General features: G+C 39.9%; 1 protein-coding gene across 5 annotated transcripts in view; it reads right to left on the bottom strand.

Annotated features, from left to right (window-relative positions):
* Window positions 1-17,023, bottom strand: part of TGFBRAP1 (transforming growth factor beta receptor associated protein 1) — a 58,541-nt gene that overhangs the window by 17,952 nt on the left and 23,566 nt on the right. For all 5 annotated transcript variants that reach the window (XR_013623548.1, XR_013623549.1, XM_068116363.2 and 2 more), the window contains 4 exons: window positions 6,100-6,340; window positions 5,536-5,730; window positions 3,353-3,507; window positions 10-92 (listed from right to left, as the gene is read on the bottom strand). Coding sequence is in view for 3 of the 5 variants with exons in the window: in XM_068116363.2 (XP_067972464.2) it covers window positions 10-92; window positions 3,353-3,507; window positions 5,536-5,730; window positions 6,100-6,340 (674 nt within the window). In the remaining 2 variants the exon portion in view is untranslated. The remainder of the gene's footprint in view (window positions 1-9; window positions 93-3,352; window positions 3,508-5,535; window positions 5,731-6,099; window positions 6,341-17,023) is intronic.

Here is a 17,023-nt window from a genome sequence, read left to right as displayed (position 1 = left end):
GTGCCATACCAAAACATCTGTTTTGCTTCATCAAATTGGAGCTTCAGCAAATATTCAAAACCTCTTTGTTGCTGTGCACGTCGGCTCAGACTCTTGAACCCAAGGAAAAGAGGGTGGGGGAGGGGGAAATTGGACAAAATAATTAGCAGATAGTGAAGTTTATTACAATATAAGCCGGAAGTTACAAGTACCATTTTGAACTTTGAGTGTGCCGGACATGGTAGTTTTGTTTTGGCAGATTTGAAGCACGAGACGTTTCTACATGTCCAGGCATTACTGCTTTTGCTTGAAACACTGGATCGTTTGAGATCTTTGTCGAAAATATTTGCCAATACAATATCAGAAATTGTGATTGGCGACATCTCTCTGGCCATTCTCAGAGAACAGCCTCGGTGCCGTTGAGTCTGGCGGGTCACTTAAGCAAACTGGCATGGACTCCAAACAGCCATCACACTTCAGGACTGGTCTCCTACCTATATCTACCGCCCCCGATATAAATTCAGCCATCTAATTCTTCCACAGAAACCTGCTCCCTCTTATGCAGATTTGCCCCAACTCGTCTTCAGTTATCTTATCCATCCTCTGACTCTTCATAATTTGAATCCCGTGGTGAAGAAGTTGCTTTAAAACAACATGCATTCTTCTTCTGGAAAGAAAATCCAACCGCAGGCAAGCTCAGATCCTTCCATAACGCCCGCAAAAAGAGTGTGTCCACTCTCAGGAGAACCAGTAAACACCTGTCCAATCTCAAGAATGAATTTTCAAACTTGTCTCCCTCCTCTAAAACCTGGTGACGCCTTGTCAAATCGACCTCTTGTGTATGCTCACTTCCATCCCCTTCCCTCTTTTCAAATGGCACCACAGCTGACTCCGCTCAGGAGAAGGCTGAATGCCTCAATTCTGTGTTTGCTTCAACACCTGCTGTCCCTAACCCCTCACTATCGGTACCCACCCTTCCCAGTCATACCCAATTACTACTGGACTCTGTCTTTTGCACCTGAGAGGGTGGAAAAGTTTCTGGCAACCCTAAACTCTAACTCTGCAACTGGACCGGATGGCATCAGCTCACGCATCCTAAAAACCCACTGTGCTGCTCTTCCACTTCCTCTCTCTACCCTTTTCCACCCTGCCATTTACCACAGGTTATCTTCCATCTGTATGGAAATCAGCCAACATCACAGCCTTACATGAAAATAGGGGCAATACCCCTGGGCACTCACCTGGTAGAATAAGGCAGTATGCTACACCGACCAAAGGTATTTTAAACAGTATCACAGTATTTTAAACCCATTTCTATGGTTGCTAAGAGAGACAGGGCAGCATGTAGAATCATACTATTGTAATCATAGGACTATAAACGAACAAAAAACATCTATTTTGGGCCCCAATAGCTTCCCCGTAAGACCCCATAAATCGGATTTTTCTAATGCCGTGAACAAACATTGCGACATCACAGGTGATGAAGGTTGTGGTCAAATTCCATCAAAATAGTGTGTGTAGTTTCAGAGGACAAAAGCTCATTCCTATTTTGGGAGGGTCAAACCAGGATCCACTTTGACCCCCGGTAGACCCTCTTAGACCCCGATCTTTTTTTAATGCCGTGAACAAACTTTAGTCACAACATAAGAAATATCATTTGTGCCAAATTTGGTTGCAATCCCATCAGCGGTTTGGGAGAAGAGGTTGCAAGTGTTTACGGATTGACGGATGACGCGCCATTGCATAGGCTCCCCGGAACTTACTTGGTTCCCTGAACTTATTTAGTTCCGGGTGATCTAAAAATAACAAGCATTCTGAGTATTGCGCTGCAATACATGTCCCCTACCGGCTATCTGTCGTCCAGAAAACTGTTGGGGCAGCCTGCACGTATTGCACTGTGTGAATTATATAATTACCAACTCACGGTCTGCGGTAACTCGGCTAAAAATTATCCAATTTGCACCAAATAAAGTTCAGGAATGGTTGCACAGACCCCTACTTCTCACTAAAAGGGGAAAAAGAATGTAAATCAGAGTTAAAATAAGCCCGCAAGGTCGCTCCGTGGAGCAGCCTGCATGTATTGCACTGTGTGTGAATTATATAATTACCAACTCACGGTCTGAGGTAACTCGGCTAAAAATTATCCAATTTACACCAAATAAAGTTTATGAATGGTTGCACAGACCCCTACTTCTCACTAAAAGTGGAAACAGAATGTAAATTGGAGTTAAAACAAGGAATATTAACAGCTTTGACTTACCGCACTCCAAGTTATAGTCCAGAAAACTGTTGGAGAAATTACCAAAGTTCAAAGTGCCATAACCTTGTCAAACATGATCGAAACGTCGTGAAGTTCGAACTTGATCTGTAACTTATCATGAGGAAACCATGTACCAAGTTTGAAATCATTAGCATTAAGAGTTTAGAAAAAAAGTCCGGAAAGCTGTTCTTTGCGTGACGGACAGACAGATGGAGGGACAGAGTGCAAACCTATAGTCCCCTCCGGTGTACACCGGTAGGGGACTAATAATAATCAATATACAGCCTTTGTTTACAACCCAACCCTTATTTCATTATCCCCATGCTTAAAAAAAAAACAGGCGGATATTGTAATCTGCTCTGTCCATCCATCATGCCATCTCCTCCTAAACGGTTGTGCAGAAATTCATCAAAACCTCGTACTTATCATGATCACCACACAGCAAGAAGGTACAAGAACTGTACCATTTTCAATGAAACTTTGTAAATTACAATTTGCGAAACCTAAATTCAGTTATATAAAATGCAAATTTATAAAATGTATATTGTAAATAAATGTTATATATATATTTATATAAATGTAATGTAAATATAAATATAATAATGTAAATATAAAATGTAAATATAAAATTTATAAAATTATATAAAATTCCCCCCCCCCCCCCCCTTCCCATGCCTCCTCCCCCCAAGCCCTCTCCCTTCCACACATCTCCCTGCTCTCAAATGTTGTGTTTGTGTGCTTCACCTTCTCTCCCTATCTTGTTTTCCGCTCCTGCTTTTTGCGTGTTTTGTTTGTCTGGTTGATTTGTTTGTGAAGTAAATGTTAGCTCTTTCACGAGCCTCGATTCAGTATACAAAAAAATAATAATAATAAAAAATAAAAAATAATTATGTAAACATGTCTTTTGAGCCTGTCGAGTGGTGTCCCTTCTGTGCTCGAGGCCTCTCTCCATTTTGTCCCTCAACCCTACTGTTGGTGTTTCCCCCCCCCCCCCGCTATCTTTTACTGTGCTTTTTGTTCTGTTGCATCACAATCCATTCTGTGTTCTAGCTCCTCCACGAACCTCGACCTTGTACACAAAAAATACTTCCCACCCAAGTTATTCTTTCACACCTGCAATTTCTCTCTTGGTAGGATGGTACCAGCACCATCCAGCAGTTGCATGGCCTCCTCCGTGCGCCATGCCAGCAGAAGATCCCAAACCTGCTTGTCGAGCGGCCGTGGTACAAGTGCGTACACTTCTCTACTACTCGCCAGCCAGAGACGTCCTGTTAAATATTACACATCACGAAGCATTAGCGTCAACGTGCCATCTTCAACATGCTTATATAACTTCTTAGTTCTTAATCATCCAAGATAAGCACCAATAGTGTCATGATGCAACGAAATGGCAATCATGGCGGAATCAGAGTGCACTGGGATGAGAAATTAAATGGGACAAAGTACAGATTATAAACAGCTCAGAAGAGACTGGGAAACACATTGCAGGATGTAGAGTTACGATTCATGAGCACAGCAGCGCGTCATCATCCCAGTACACCAGGGGTCTGCAACCTATGGCTCACGAGCCATATCTGGCTCTTCTACGATCCCAATGTGGCTCGCAGAGCTGATATATGTTTATAAAACATATTCACAAATTACCATTGGTTGGAATTTTGTGGTGTATATTCATTTAATTTAGATCCGCCTACCTCATAGCGGCTTATCTTATTGTTGTTGTTGTTGTTGTTTATTGTCCGAAGCCTGTACCAGAGCTGTATCTCTGTCCTGTCCTGCATGAACAGGACCGTGGCACGTAGACAGATCTTAATGTTGCTTATATTCCTGAGTCTGTAGTTTTATTTTCCCCACACTTTTTGAAAAATAAAAAAGGGGGGGGGGGGGGTGGGGTGATATGGAAATTGGCTCTGACCATCCGTAAGGCTATCTCCTCCTAAGCAGGTTAAGCAGAAATTCACCAAACTTGGTAGTTATGATCAATACATAGCACGAGGGTGCAAAAGCAGTGCCATTTTTGGCCGTGCCCCCTGGGGCAAAAAGGTCTAATACTGAAAAATGCAATTATGGGCAAGTTTTAAAATGAAACTTTGTATAAGCAGTCAACGTTGGGTGCCACATGAATATGTAACTTTTTTGGAATTCGACCTCGGGGTCATGCTCCAATGGGTGGGGGCCTTGGGATCACAGAGATCAAAAAGGGAAAAAAAAAAATTTTTTAATTTGACGTTGGGTCATTCTTAGTGGAACTTTTTAAAATCTTTCAACTTTTTTGGGTGGGAAATGTGGGACTTTGTGATGGTGCACCATTGACTATGCTCTTGTTGTGTTTTGATTGGTCAATACATCATTCAATTAATGCATCTTTGTAAGAATGGCTTCAGATTTTCATTTTTAGTTAACCCACTCTCAAGTATGAAAATGCCAAAACGAAAGAAAGAGGAATACCATTCTTTTCAGGTAAAATGTGTATGAACCGGCCTTTGAACCAGACCAGCTATGAAACGGACTTCAAAGGAATCAGCAAGACGATGTAGCAGTAGACGTCCCATTAGAAAACAGCAATTTTCTTCTTCTTCTTCTTCTTCTACATAAGATCCATTATGCTTTTCAGCATAAAGGGCCACAATGAGATTCTTCCATCCTGCTTGGTTTTGAGCAATCCTCTCTGTATACTCCACTGCAATTGCCCTTTCTGATTGAGGTTCATGTTCAACAATTCTCCATGTTTCTTGGTCTCCTCCTCTTCCTTTCCCCATCGGTATGCAAAGTGTAGCCTCTATAGTCAGATAACCTCTGGTTTTCTCATTATATGTCCTATCCATTGCCATCTTCGTTCTTTAAAAATATTTAGAATCCTTCTTAAAAATTTATGATACAAGACCATCAGTTTTGCAATCCATTTCCCTGCTCATTTTCCATGTCTCTGCACCGTATAATAACACTGATTTGACATTGGAATTTCATAGTTTAAGCTTAGTTTTTACTGGAAGTTTTCTGGAATTCCAAATCTTAAATGAAGACTGCAGCATTGCTTGAGCTTTACCTGAACAGAAAACTGCAATAGAAGTGAAACATAAACTTTAAATTTTTAATATTTCATAATTACACTTCCACATTGAAGTAGGTTGTGTAAATTGTGTGTTTAAGTTGTACGATTGGCTCTTTTTGCACAAACTGCTCAAGGTTTCTATTTTTTTTTGGCTCTTCTGCATAAAAATGTTGCCGACCCCCTGCACTACACAATAATCCAGACATACCTCGTACAGGTATCTCAGCATCTCGTCGTCACAAACCTTCACAGGCTTCGAGAAGATTTCCTCCGGTGAACCGGAGCGTTTGCTTTAGCGCTTGATCCAGTACAGAGTGCACGTTCACACCAGACCTGTCCAACGCGATCACATATGGATCCAGAAAAGCTGCAGCAAACACCGTCTCGCTCCAAGGGACCGGTGCGCGGTGTGACGTGCCAGCAGCAGTCACAAGCATGCCTGTGCAGGAGAATGAAGCACCTGTAACTCATTGTCCTGCAGTACAATGTTACAGTTCAACGTGCAAGTTACACAAACAACACCTTGAGATTGCCTCCATGTACTGGATTTCCAGCTTCCAAACATTTCCCAAAAGCACATGCTTTGTCAAAGGCCTTACTTTTGCAGCCTTTAGAACATCGGGATGTTGTCAGCAGACCGTCATCATGGTAAGTTTGGTATCCAGCTTATATGTAGGCATCAAAGAAAAGATTACACTAGCCACAACATTTTTTTCTCTTACATGGGGTACAATAGTGGATATGCTAACGCATTGTTCTGGCTGGCATTTAATGGCGCATCCTGCACCAGGACCACAGCTCAGCTTACCAAGACCACCTGGTCCAGCAAGCAGGAACTCTTCAACACCAGCTCGGCGCACAATGGCATCACTTCGATTGGGATCACAAGGGAACAGTGGTTGGCAGTGCCCTGTGCCGGCATGTATGACAAGGTAACGTGAAGAAGTTGCCACACACACGTATGGCCCGTCCGCTACCAGTGCAACAGGAGTCTCTGGGCTTGACAAATCGTGGAGGAGTTGAACTCGGTCTGACCACAGAGCGTACACCTACACAAAGGTATGTGACATAATGGGATGGTGGGAGGAGGGGACACCATTGCAAAGCTACTCAAAGCAGCCACATTACTAACCTTAGACCAGCAAAGATATGTGTGTGTGTGTGTGTGTGTGTATGTATATATATATATACAGAGGGCTGCAAAAGTAGGTATACAGTAAGGATTATACCAGTATTACCAGTATTATAATAGTGGTGCTAGGATTCATTTAATACTAGAATTCATTTAATTCATTAAATTCATTATTGCCATTTTAAATATTTTTATTTTCGTAATTTTTTCTATAATACATCTATTATTTGCAGGCGAAGTGGAAATTTAACGATGGCTGGTAATTCAACGGACGAGGAGCGCAAATGGATTTTGAAACAGTACTGGAAGACAGAGAATAGTGAACGTGTGCGAGAGCAGTGGCGAGAAACATTTGCATCGCCTCCACCAACGAGGCTCACGATTTACCGGATACGTGACAAATTTGAGAGGACGGGGTCTATCCACAACTCGCCGAAGAGTGGTCGACCAGTCACCGTGACAACGCCAGAGAATGCAATGCAAGTCGCCCTGGCATTTACCCAGAGCCCACAGAAATCGAAAAACAGGGCGCCATCTGAATTGGGTATTGAACGCAGATCGTTGGGTCGTTTGATGCACCGTGCAGGACTGAAAATGTACGTGCCACGATTGATACATGGTTTATTAGAGGATGACTCGGATCGGCGTTTACAATTTTGCGAAGCCATCCTGAACGAGGAACGAGGGTGACAGCATTCTGCGCAAAATCGTGTGGTCCGATGAAGCAAACTTTAAGCTATCGGGTGCCGTTAATCGGCACAATTGTGTGTGCTACGCAACTGAAAACCCTAAAGTCACGATTGAGCAACAGCTCAATCAACCTGGGGTGACAGTGTGAGCTGGCCTGTCCTGCAAAGGTGTCGTTGGACCTATCATTCTGCCCAGGACTGTCGATCAACACGTGTATCTGAACATGCTGACGGATACAATCATACCACAGGTACGCGAACAACAGCAGCAGGACGACTTCTACTTTCAGCAGGATGGGGCGCCACTGCACTTCACACTCACTGTGCGTGTGCTACTTGACAAAGAATTTCCCAACAGGTGGATTGGACGTCAGGGAGCCGTTGACTGGCCACCACGTTCGCCGGATCTCACCCCTATGGACTTCTTTTTCTGGGGATGTGTAAAAGACAGGGTTTTCGCACGCAAGCCACGTTCTGTTGATGCCATGATTCAGTTCATACGGGAGGCTTGCCAGGAAATTGATGCTGATAAAGACCTTTGTGCCAGAGTGTGCAACTGTGCATGGGTGTCCACACTCGACTAGTGGAGTGTGTGAATGCCGGGGGCAAACAGTTTGAACATTTTAGTCAGGTTCACTATGTTTTTTCGTTCAAAATCATGGTAGATTAGCAAACCTATACATTTTTGGAAACGTTATTACATGGAAAATCTGAAAATCAATGTTTACATTTGCCAATTCCGACCAATTCGATTCGACCAATTCGACCAATCGACCAATTCCATTCGACCAATTCGACCAATCGCTTCGATCGACCATTCGACCATTCGACCAATTCGATCGATTCGATTCGATTCATCGAATTCGATTCGATCGACCATTCGACCAATTCGATTTGCCAATCAATTTGACCAACCTTTGCTTGTGTGGAACGGACTGTGAAAACGATGCGGACTATATTGTCGGATACGACACACAGGACAGTGATGACGAACTCTAAATGGCATATTCTGTAATCGTGTATGTTTGATGCCATTGACTGCCTGTGTATATTTTGTCATTGACTGCCTGTGTAGATGTGAAGTTATACTGACTGCATGTGTATATATGATTTTGCTGACTGCCTGTGTATGTTTGGTGATATGAATTATTGTGACACATTTTGATGTTATTAACTGCCTGTACAAAATGATAACATGTATTTGATTATGCAACTTATCGCGAATATAAAGACAGTATTTTGCAATTCAAAACCTTTGATTCGTGTCTTACCATTCCCCATAGCACTAATTTGATACTTTCATTGGATTCCTTGTCCCTGAAAATATAGGTTTAGTATATTTTTAAAAGTTTTTAGGGTAATTAGAGGCAGAAATAGAACAAAATATGTATTTTACAGTGGTGTGGAAGTAGAGATCTTGACATCATATTGGTTGGAATTGAAAACGGAGCAGATAGTGAGATGATTCGTAAATGAATGTCAGGAATTTGCACGAAGATAAGCACAGACCTGGTAATCTCTTGTTCGCCTTGTCACGACCCCGGGCGAGAGCATATTCCTAAGCCTTCACTATTGTGAACCAAATGAAAGTTCAGAGGAACTCCCAGCAGGAAGGGATGGTTGTCAACGCCTGGGGAAGCGAACTGGCGCCGATGAGGCGAGCGTGGAAGACCTCGGAGCATTTAGCGGAGGAAGGATTAGCGCGGCGGTGCCCATATAAACGAGAACATTTCTTTGACCTGGGAGACTTGCCACGAGAGCCCATGCCCGACGGAACGAACGAGTGAACCGGCGCTGAGCAGAAGACCGGCCGAAGGAGGAGAACCAGCGACTAGAATTACCAAATTCGTTATTGTATTGTAGTTCCTTATTGAAACAAGTGATCCATAAATTATAATAAATCCTTACTTTGTAAAACTGTCTCAGTCATTGGAGTCTCTCGAGTCCTTTAACATTCCCGAACAATTTGGTGGCTACCGTAAGGGGATCAATTGGACACCGACAAGATCTTTCTGAAAGGTAAGCATGTTGTTGTTCTTGTCCAGTATGATGTACGAACGTGGGAATAGTTATTCTGTATATACATGGAGGAGGTGGTGTTTGGGTTTCTCCACGCACTATTGGTGCACGGAAGCCCTGATAAGGAAAATGTAGATGAGACCCTTTTGCTCAGGTGCTGTGTAGCGCTGCACAAAGATCCATATGAGCGGGGCCTGGGTGCTGTGTAATTAATTAGTACACAAAGATCCATTTGAGTTTTACAAGGGTGCTGTGTAAACTACAAAGATCCATTGGAGCGGGACTCCCGGTGCTGTAATTTATGCAAAGAACCAATTTTGTAAGAATTAAGATATGATTTGTCGACATTATAAATACTTTAATATATGTAACGATCGTCCGAGGTAACGTCCTACAAAATGTCTGCTCGTTCTTTTTCCTTTGAGTCGTAATCCTGTTGAAATCTCATTACAAATGCGGAATTTAGTACGCCGGGTAATGATCGAGATCCGTTTTTATCGATTTAGGAATAGTGAATGAGCAAACGAAATCACCGATGGGACATCGGCAAGGGTTTAAAGCCATTATCTGAGTTTCACGATTTCTGTAAATACGTATTTTTTGCGCTGTGTAATAAATGCGCCAGTTCGACGCTGGTTATTAGAAGCCTTACCATGTACTAAGAGCAAGATCGTGCCATGAGTGCACCATGGGACGATTTGCTTCTGAGTCGTGTAAGGCCTGTACACTCGTTTACACACTCGTACACTTGTGTAGCACTTACAACGTACTTTTGAGTTGCCCGCCCAAATGGTAGAGGACTCGCTTGGCGTGCGAGAGACGGCGGTAAATGGAGATATATATTTTTTTTTTCTTCCAATTTGTGGTATCGCGACAAAACGGCTTATATCTTTGGAACGGCGAGTTGGATTTAGACAAATTAAACGAAATTGTGTAGGACGAAAGCCGTGGGTCCAAGGTAAGAAAGAAAAAAAAAGGGTGGAGGAGAGGAAAAAAAATTTTCCCCGAAAATTTTCCCGCCGTTTTTATAACACATAAAACTCGTTCAATAAACATATAAATTAATGACAGACAACGCCATCTGATGCCGGTCCAGAATTATTATGGAAGATGGCGATCGAATGAAAATTAAGGATTTTTGAAACTGTTGTTGCCTTTTGGCCTATGTTGAATAAAAATAGTTGTTGGTTGAATTAGTTGGCTGATATGTAAATCCCATTCGAATGTCAAGTGAATCGAATGAAAATTAAGGATTTTTGAAATTGTTGTTGACTTTTGGCCTATGTTGAATAAAAATAGTTGTTGGTTGAATTAGTTGGCTGATACATAAATCCCATTCGAATGTCAAGTGAATCGAATGAAAATTGAGGATTTTGAAATTGTTGTTGCCTATGTTGAATAAAAATAGTTGTTGGTTGAATTAGTTGGCTGATATATAAATCCCATTCGAATGTCAAGTGAATCGAATGAAAATTAAGGATTTTTGAAATTGTTGTTGACTTTTGGCCTATGTTGAATAAAAATAGTTGTTGGTTGAATTAGTTGGCTGATATGTAAATCCCATTCGAATGTCAAGCGATCGAATGAAAATTAAGGATTTTTTAAAATTGTTGTTGACTTTTGGCCTATGTTAAATAAAAATAGTTGTTGGTTGAATTAGGTGGCTGATATGTAAATCCCATTCGAATGTCAAGTGAATCGAATGAAAATTAAGGATTTTTGAAATTGTTGTTGACTTTTGGCCTATGTTGAATAAAAATAGTTGTTGGTTGAATTAGTTGGCTGATATGTAAATCCCATTCGAATGTCAAGTGAATCGAATGAAAATTAAGGATTGTTGAAATTGTTGTTGACTTTTGGCCTATGTTGAATAAAAATAGCTGTTGGTTGAATTAGTTGGCTGATACATGACAGTGACCAAGTGATATGGCTATCAAAGATTTTGATTTATTGATTAATCATTTAATCAATTCATTATTTAATTTTATAAATGACTTATTTAATTAAATTCCTAAAAGACACATCTTCGGACGAAGCACGTGTGGATTGGTTATGCTATCAGCCAATCGAGTAAGAAAATAATGGTCGACGCAACATGATCCTAAAAAGAACCCATCCCTACATCTAAGGATCAGGGAGGGAAGAAATGGAAAATTTGAGGTATTAAAGTTACGGAACTCAAAATATCTAGGTTTGGATGTGCAGTCATTAAAAAAAAAAAAAAAAAAAAAATTGAGTCATTCATTGGTTTGATGATAATCCTAATATTTGATAAATATTTGATAATAATCCTAATAATTTTAATCCTAGGAATAATATTGCTAATAATTTGTCTGAAGGCTTTGATAAATACTTGTCTAAAGCAAACAGTGACTTCTAAGATGACAGAAGTGTGGGGTATTTGGCATCGCCAGGCTAGTTCATTGGTTTAGGAATGTTTAGAGGTCATCACAATGTGATCATTACTTGTGTGATCATTTATGAAATTTCATGAACAGATATGTGAAATGGATCTAATGCGAGTAGGTATGAGAAAATTTGTTGCAGTGGAATGTTCAAGACCGGACATGATCATTGGAGAACTTACAGTAAATTTGGGAAAAAGATGTGACTTTCCATAAAATTCTCACAAAATATTTCATAGGAAGGAAGAGAATAAATTTGAATTGGAAATTGTGGAAAAATAAAATTAAAAGACCCTGTATTGGACTAACACGGGTGTTTAGTGGGGGCATCATGGGGAATAGAACTGAAAGACAAATGGTAGTTGGATTTTGTAAAAATATACAGACATATATTAAGAGTAAGCTATGTCTTTGGAAAATTTTCAAAATTTGTAAGGGATCTTGCATGAGTCCAACAAAACAATTTTTCAGTTTAACCACAGTATAAAAAAAATATACAGATTTGGGACATTTTGTAAACTTTTTGGATAATGAGAAAAGTCATAAAATTCATTTTATTTCGTGAATGTCAAGTTAATTGTTTGATTAAATTTGTTCAATTCGTGTTCAAATGATCAATGCTTATCACAAGTCGTGATAAATTAATGAAATTAATGCTCCAAATTAATGGAATGAAATGTAAATCTTGAACCAGATGGAAAACTGGCCTCACTGAAGGAAGAGTGGAATTATGTGATATTTATATTATCTTAATGAATGGTGTTGATGTTTTATAAGGTGGATGAAAAGGGAAGGAAACGGTGCCCTGGGGGCATGCACCTGTTACATATACATGCACCTGTTCCATAGCTACTATCTGTCCTTTTAATAAACTGTTACAGATGAGAAGTACAATGATATTGTAATAATTGTTGAAATGTCACAAATTTATTTTCGGATTGTAGGTTATTTGAGGTCTAATGGGATTAAGGTATGTTAGGAACATTTTGAAAAGAAATATGGATATATGGCATTACTAAAAGAACTTTCAAGCCCTATGGGATCAATTGTGTATTACAAACAATGGAGTTTCAAAATTTAGCATGCTTGAAGGAATTTTACAGTTCCATTTCAGGAGTTTTACGAAATTTAGATTGCCAAGAGATTTTGGGTACTATTAAAAAAAAAAAAGACATTTTTTTCCCAAATGAACGTTTAATACCTGCCTTCAATTTTGGCTGTCCCACAAATGAAGGAAGAGTTGCCTTTAGTGGTTGCAAAGAGAATTTGTGGTGACCAGGCAAAATTGGGAAAATATGTCAGATATGACCCTAGTACAGAACAGTGATTCGTCAATTGGCATGAGGTAGGGATCGGAGGTGACGACCGATGATCTTCGCTCAGTCAATGGATGGATCTGTCCTGACATCATTGGGGAAGAGGCTTATGCAGGGAGTCATCTAAAATGAGTAATTTGATTTTTTGATGAATATTGATAAATCAATTGAAATTGAATAATGGAACTGATTTAAGTGAATAAATTGATTGATTGAGCAAAATGCGGTCTCAAGAAAGAAGCTTTGATATCTTTGTGAGATATTATCAATGTGAAGACAACCTTGGAAAATTGAGCAAGGTGCTGAGTCTATGTTTGGATATATGTGTGGTTACCATTGTGTGATTCCCCCTTCGACAGAACGAGATACCTGCGGATTCACCCATTTCATACTGACCCGTTTGGCTCATCTGCAGTGCCGATCTGTGAGATTGGGTTGTGCAAAAGCCACAGGTGAGAGAGATTCTCTGGAAAATCACCGTTTGAACAGGTGGACAGATCCTTCCTGGAAGTACGAGTGAAGCTTTAGAGGAACCTGGAACAAGCTACAACACATCCAACGCTACTTTGATAAAAGGTGGAACAAACTCCAGTAGATTTTATTTACAGTACAGGTGTGTACAGGTGCATTCCAAAGCACAGATCCTAGTAATCTACCTGGTACATTGAGTGAATATTGAGTGTTATTCACATACAGGCAGAATGGGAAATGGAGCCTGCAAAAATACACAAGGACAACCAGAGATTCCACAAAAAAGGTACTTGTACATATCATATGTACGACCGTTATGGTGCAGAAGCTATAAGGGAGGTCGAGAATTGGCATTTCTGGACAAAGGGACATGCCAAGGAGTTTCCAAGAGATGGTACATTTGACCGAAGTCGATTGGAAAGATTAGGACAAAAATTGAGAGCCAGGAAGAGACAGAATCTAACGGTAGACAGGCCTGCATTCCATCTTTGGGATGGTGAATCCAGACAACGGGAACAGCAAGAACGGATAACGGACCTAGAACTTAAAATAAAAAGGATACAGGATACAGTGGAGGAGATAAAAGCACAACTGCCCTCGAAAATAGGAATAAAAGTGACAGTTGTCCCATCTGATTCCCATTTGTCTCCCCAAAAAGGACGGTGCAGAGAATTTTTTTGTGTTTCAGGAGATAACCAGAGATTGCAGTGGCAACTCAGGGATGTAGAGATGCAGCCCAGCAATACAAGTGCACAGGTGGACAGACCAGGCAACGACAGAAACCGGTGTTTCAAGTGTGGAGAGATGGGACATTGGAGAAGAAGATGTCCGTATGTCAACAGGAAGACAAGTTCATGGGGCAAACCAAGATCAAGGGTACCAGTGCTTACTGGTACCTCAGACAATGATTAGGCCTTCATTGCTGCAAATCCCAAATGATGATTGGCCTCAACAGATTCGATTACTGGACAAACATGAATAACTGTCGATGATTCTTGTGTCTGAAAAGTTTTCGGAGCAAGAATGATTCATTTTTCTTTTTGCTTGTTAACAAATTAATAATTAATTGATCAAATGCCGAAATTGGATCTTCTATTTTGGGCACAGCAATTTTAAATTTACAAAGTTGGAACAATTGCTTTGCAAATTTTTTTGAAACCAAGTGACAAGAGTCACATGATGATCAGGTGGGAATTTCGGACTATTGTTTCGCATGATTGATAAGTCAGTGGTCGACTGACATGTAAATGGGTGTGTAGTCAAATTTGGATAAATTATTGTGGGAACTGAAAGGGTAATTTCAATGTGACATCATAGGGGTTTTCTAAGAATAGACTTTTAGTCCATTTGTGTATTAGCATTTCTAAAATTGAAGGACAAATTTTATGAAATTGAAATAAAATTGACACCCATCTTGATCTGTAAATAATGGTTCCAACGCAAACAAATATGCATAATGCATGTGTGTGTGTGTTTTTGTGTATCAATCTTACAAGATTGTCGACACCAACAGTGTGCCTTGTCTGAAAATAGATAGTTCCATGTGGATGGGATCGCATATCGAGAGAATTCGTAAAATAAAATAGAAATATAATTTGATTATGAACATTATCTCTTTTGTCAAGGGAGATGGAATATAAAGATTTGATTTGCTGAGTTATGAGCAGCCATTCATTAATATAAAAAAAACAATTGCGAGTAATCTTGGGATTACATTTTGATAGAATTTATATGAGAATCAAAGCTATTTATGGATATGAGCTTCATAAAAATGTGGGAGTACAAAATTAGCCAAATTTGGGAGAGGTCTTACACTGACTTCCCAGAGTACTCTGCTCACGGATTTTTTATATATATAAACTTGAATTTTATCAGCATATAAATTGTGCTGTATGTATGGATGTGTATTAGGCATAGATGATATGGGAAAATAGTAAAGAAAATTTTGCTGGTTTGAACTATTGTGAGTTTTAAAACGGAATGCATTGTGAATCTTAAACCAAGGGGCAGACATGAACGCGCTGTTACGTCATTAATACTCAGAACGCGATGTCACATGTACCTGCAACATATTTGTTAATCCCGCACACCTACATTGGCATACTGGTGTCAGTAGTACTCACTGGGTGCATAGAAATGGATGAGCAACAGTTAAGGGGGTAAAAAAAAAACACTTACCTGGATATTTTCTACAAAAGTAGGGGTTCCAATAAGTGGTAGCTGTACACATGGGATTCATCAAATTAAGTTTTGGAGGTCAAACAAAGTCACTGGTTAACAGATGAGAATGGATAGTAAATAAATTCTTCGATGCTGGGTAAATTAAGTACGATATTACCAAGACTTATGAGAGCTATTGTTCTTCCTTACAGCAGTGGAAATTATTGAAGAATTAGATCCAACATAATGAATCTATAAATGAATGGGATAGGGATAATATCCTCAATTGGTACTAATTATTTGATTGTGGGTAAAGGAATTAATTTATCGTAGTGGATTGTTAACAGCAGCCTGAAAATGTCCTGAGAGTGTGCATCCATGTAATCAGAAATCCCAGAGTTGTTTTTACAAACAACATTTTGGTAGAGGTCTTGTGTGGACGAGCACTTCCTTGGTAGATTTTTTTTTAAACGGTACTGCATGCTGGCAGCCACTTTTGCGGCCAGTTAGGCCAAACAAATTGAGAGGAAATTGTAGTTAAATACATAAGTTACACATGGCTATTTGTAAAAAGGAAATTTGTTGAGATGGGAAACATTTTTCGAAGGTTTATTAAAGTGTTATAATATGACATGTGGCAAGGCAAACTATTGGATGGGAAAATTAGATCTGGTTATAGAATAAATTTATTGACCCCTTGAAGTTAATTCTTCGAATCATTGTTTCACTGGCATTTTGAGTTCACATTGGAAATAGTTTGGTAGAGCTTTGGTTAAAACCTTTCGTTGCGGTATTTTGGAACGAATTGATAAACCATAGGAGATTGATAAGAATAGAAACAAATATGGACCCAAAATAGAAAGTTGGATTCATGCCTCTCATTGCAAGCAAGCACATGGGGCTAAGGTGGATGGTCCCACAGAAAATAAGGCTGCACCTAGCAGCCCAGCAGAACATTCAGTGGCGGATAAATGATAGTCGTGATTTACATTCATTTGAATTACATTTTAACACCCCTTGCATTGATAAACATTACATTTTCAACATGTGGTATTCCTACTTGGGATAGGGACATTTATTTGCCTACATGACATACATTATCTACTGATATTAGCGCAGCATGAGGGATAATGTATCACAACTACACTCATGATTAAGGGATTTAGTACGACCCCGGGAGATAGGGGGATCAGGGTAAGACAAATAATCTGATTTATGTTACATATTAAGGGATTTTCTTTATTTACCTTTTCGGAAGCTTGTTAGTTTGGTATATAATGTTGAATGTCATTGACATATAATTATGTTATAGGTATGAACATATACAAGGGGTAGCTCACATGTCTTACAGATGGCTACAGGTGGGACAAGAGGGAGCAAGATACCACGATTATATAAAAGGAGGTGCCTTTGCATGGTTGGGAAACACATTTGGAGGAGTAGCAGACTTGTTTGTTGGTTTAGTAGTTATCTATCTATAATTCCAGTAATCTCTGTGTGTCTGTGTGTCTGTGTGTCTGTGTGTCTGTGTGTCTGTGTG

This window comes from Myxine glutinosa, chromosome 5 (assembly GCF_964187855.1).
Source record: "Myxine glutinosa chromosome 5, kmMyxGlut1.1, whole genome shotgun sequence".
Taxonomy (NCBI): domain Eukaryota; kingdom Metazoa; phylum Chordata; class Myxini; order Myxiniformes; family Myxinidae; genus Myxine; species Myxine glutinosa.
This window is presented reverse-complemented; position numbering and strand designations above follow the sequence as displayed.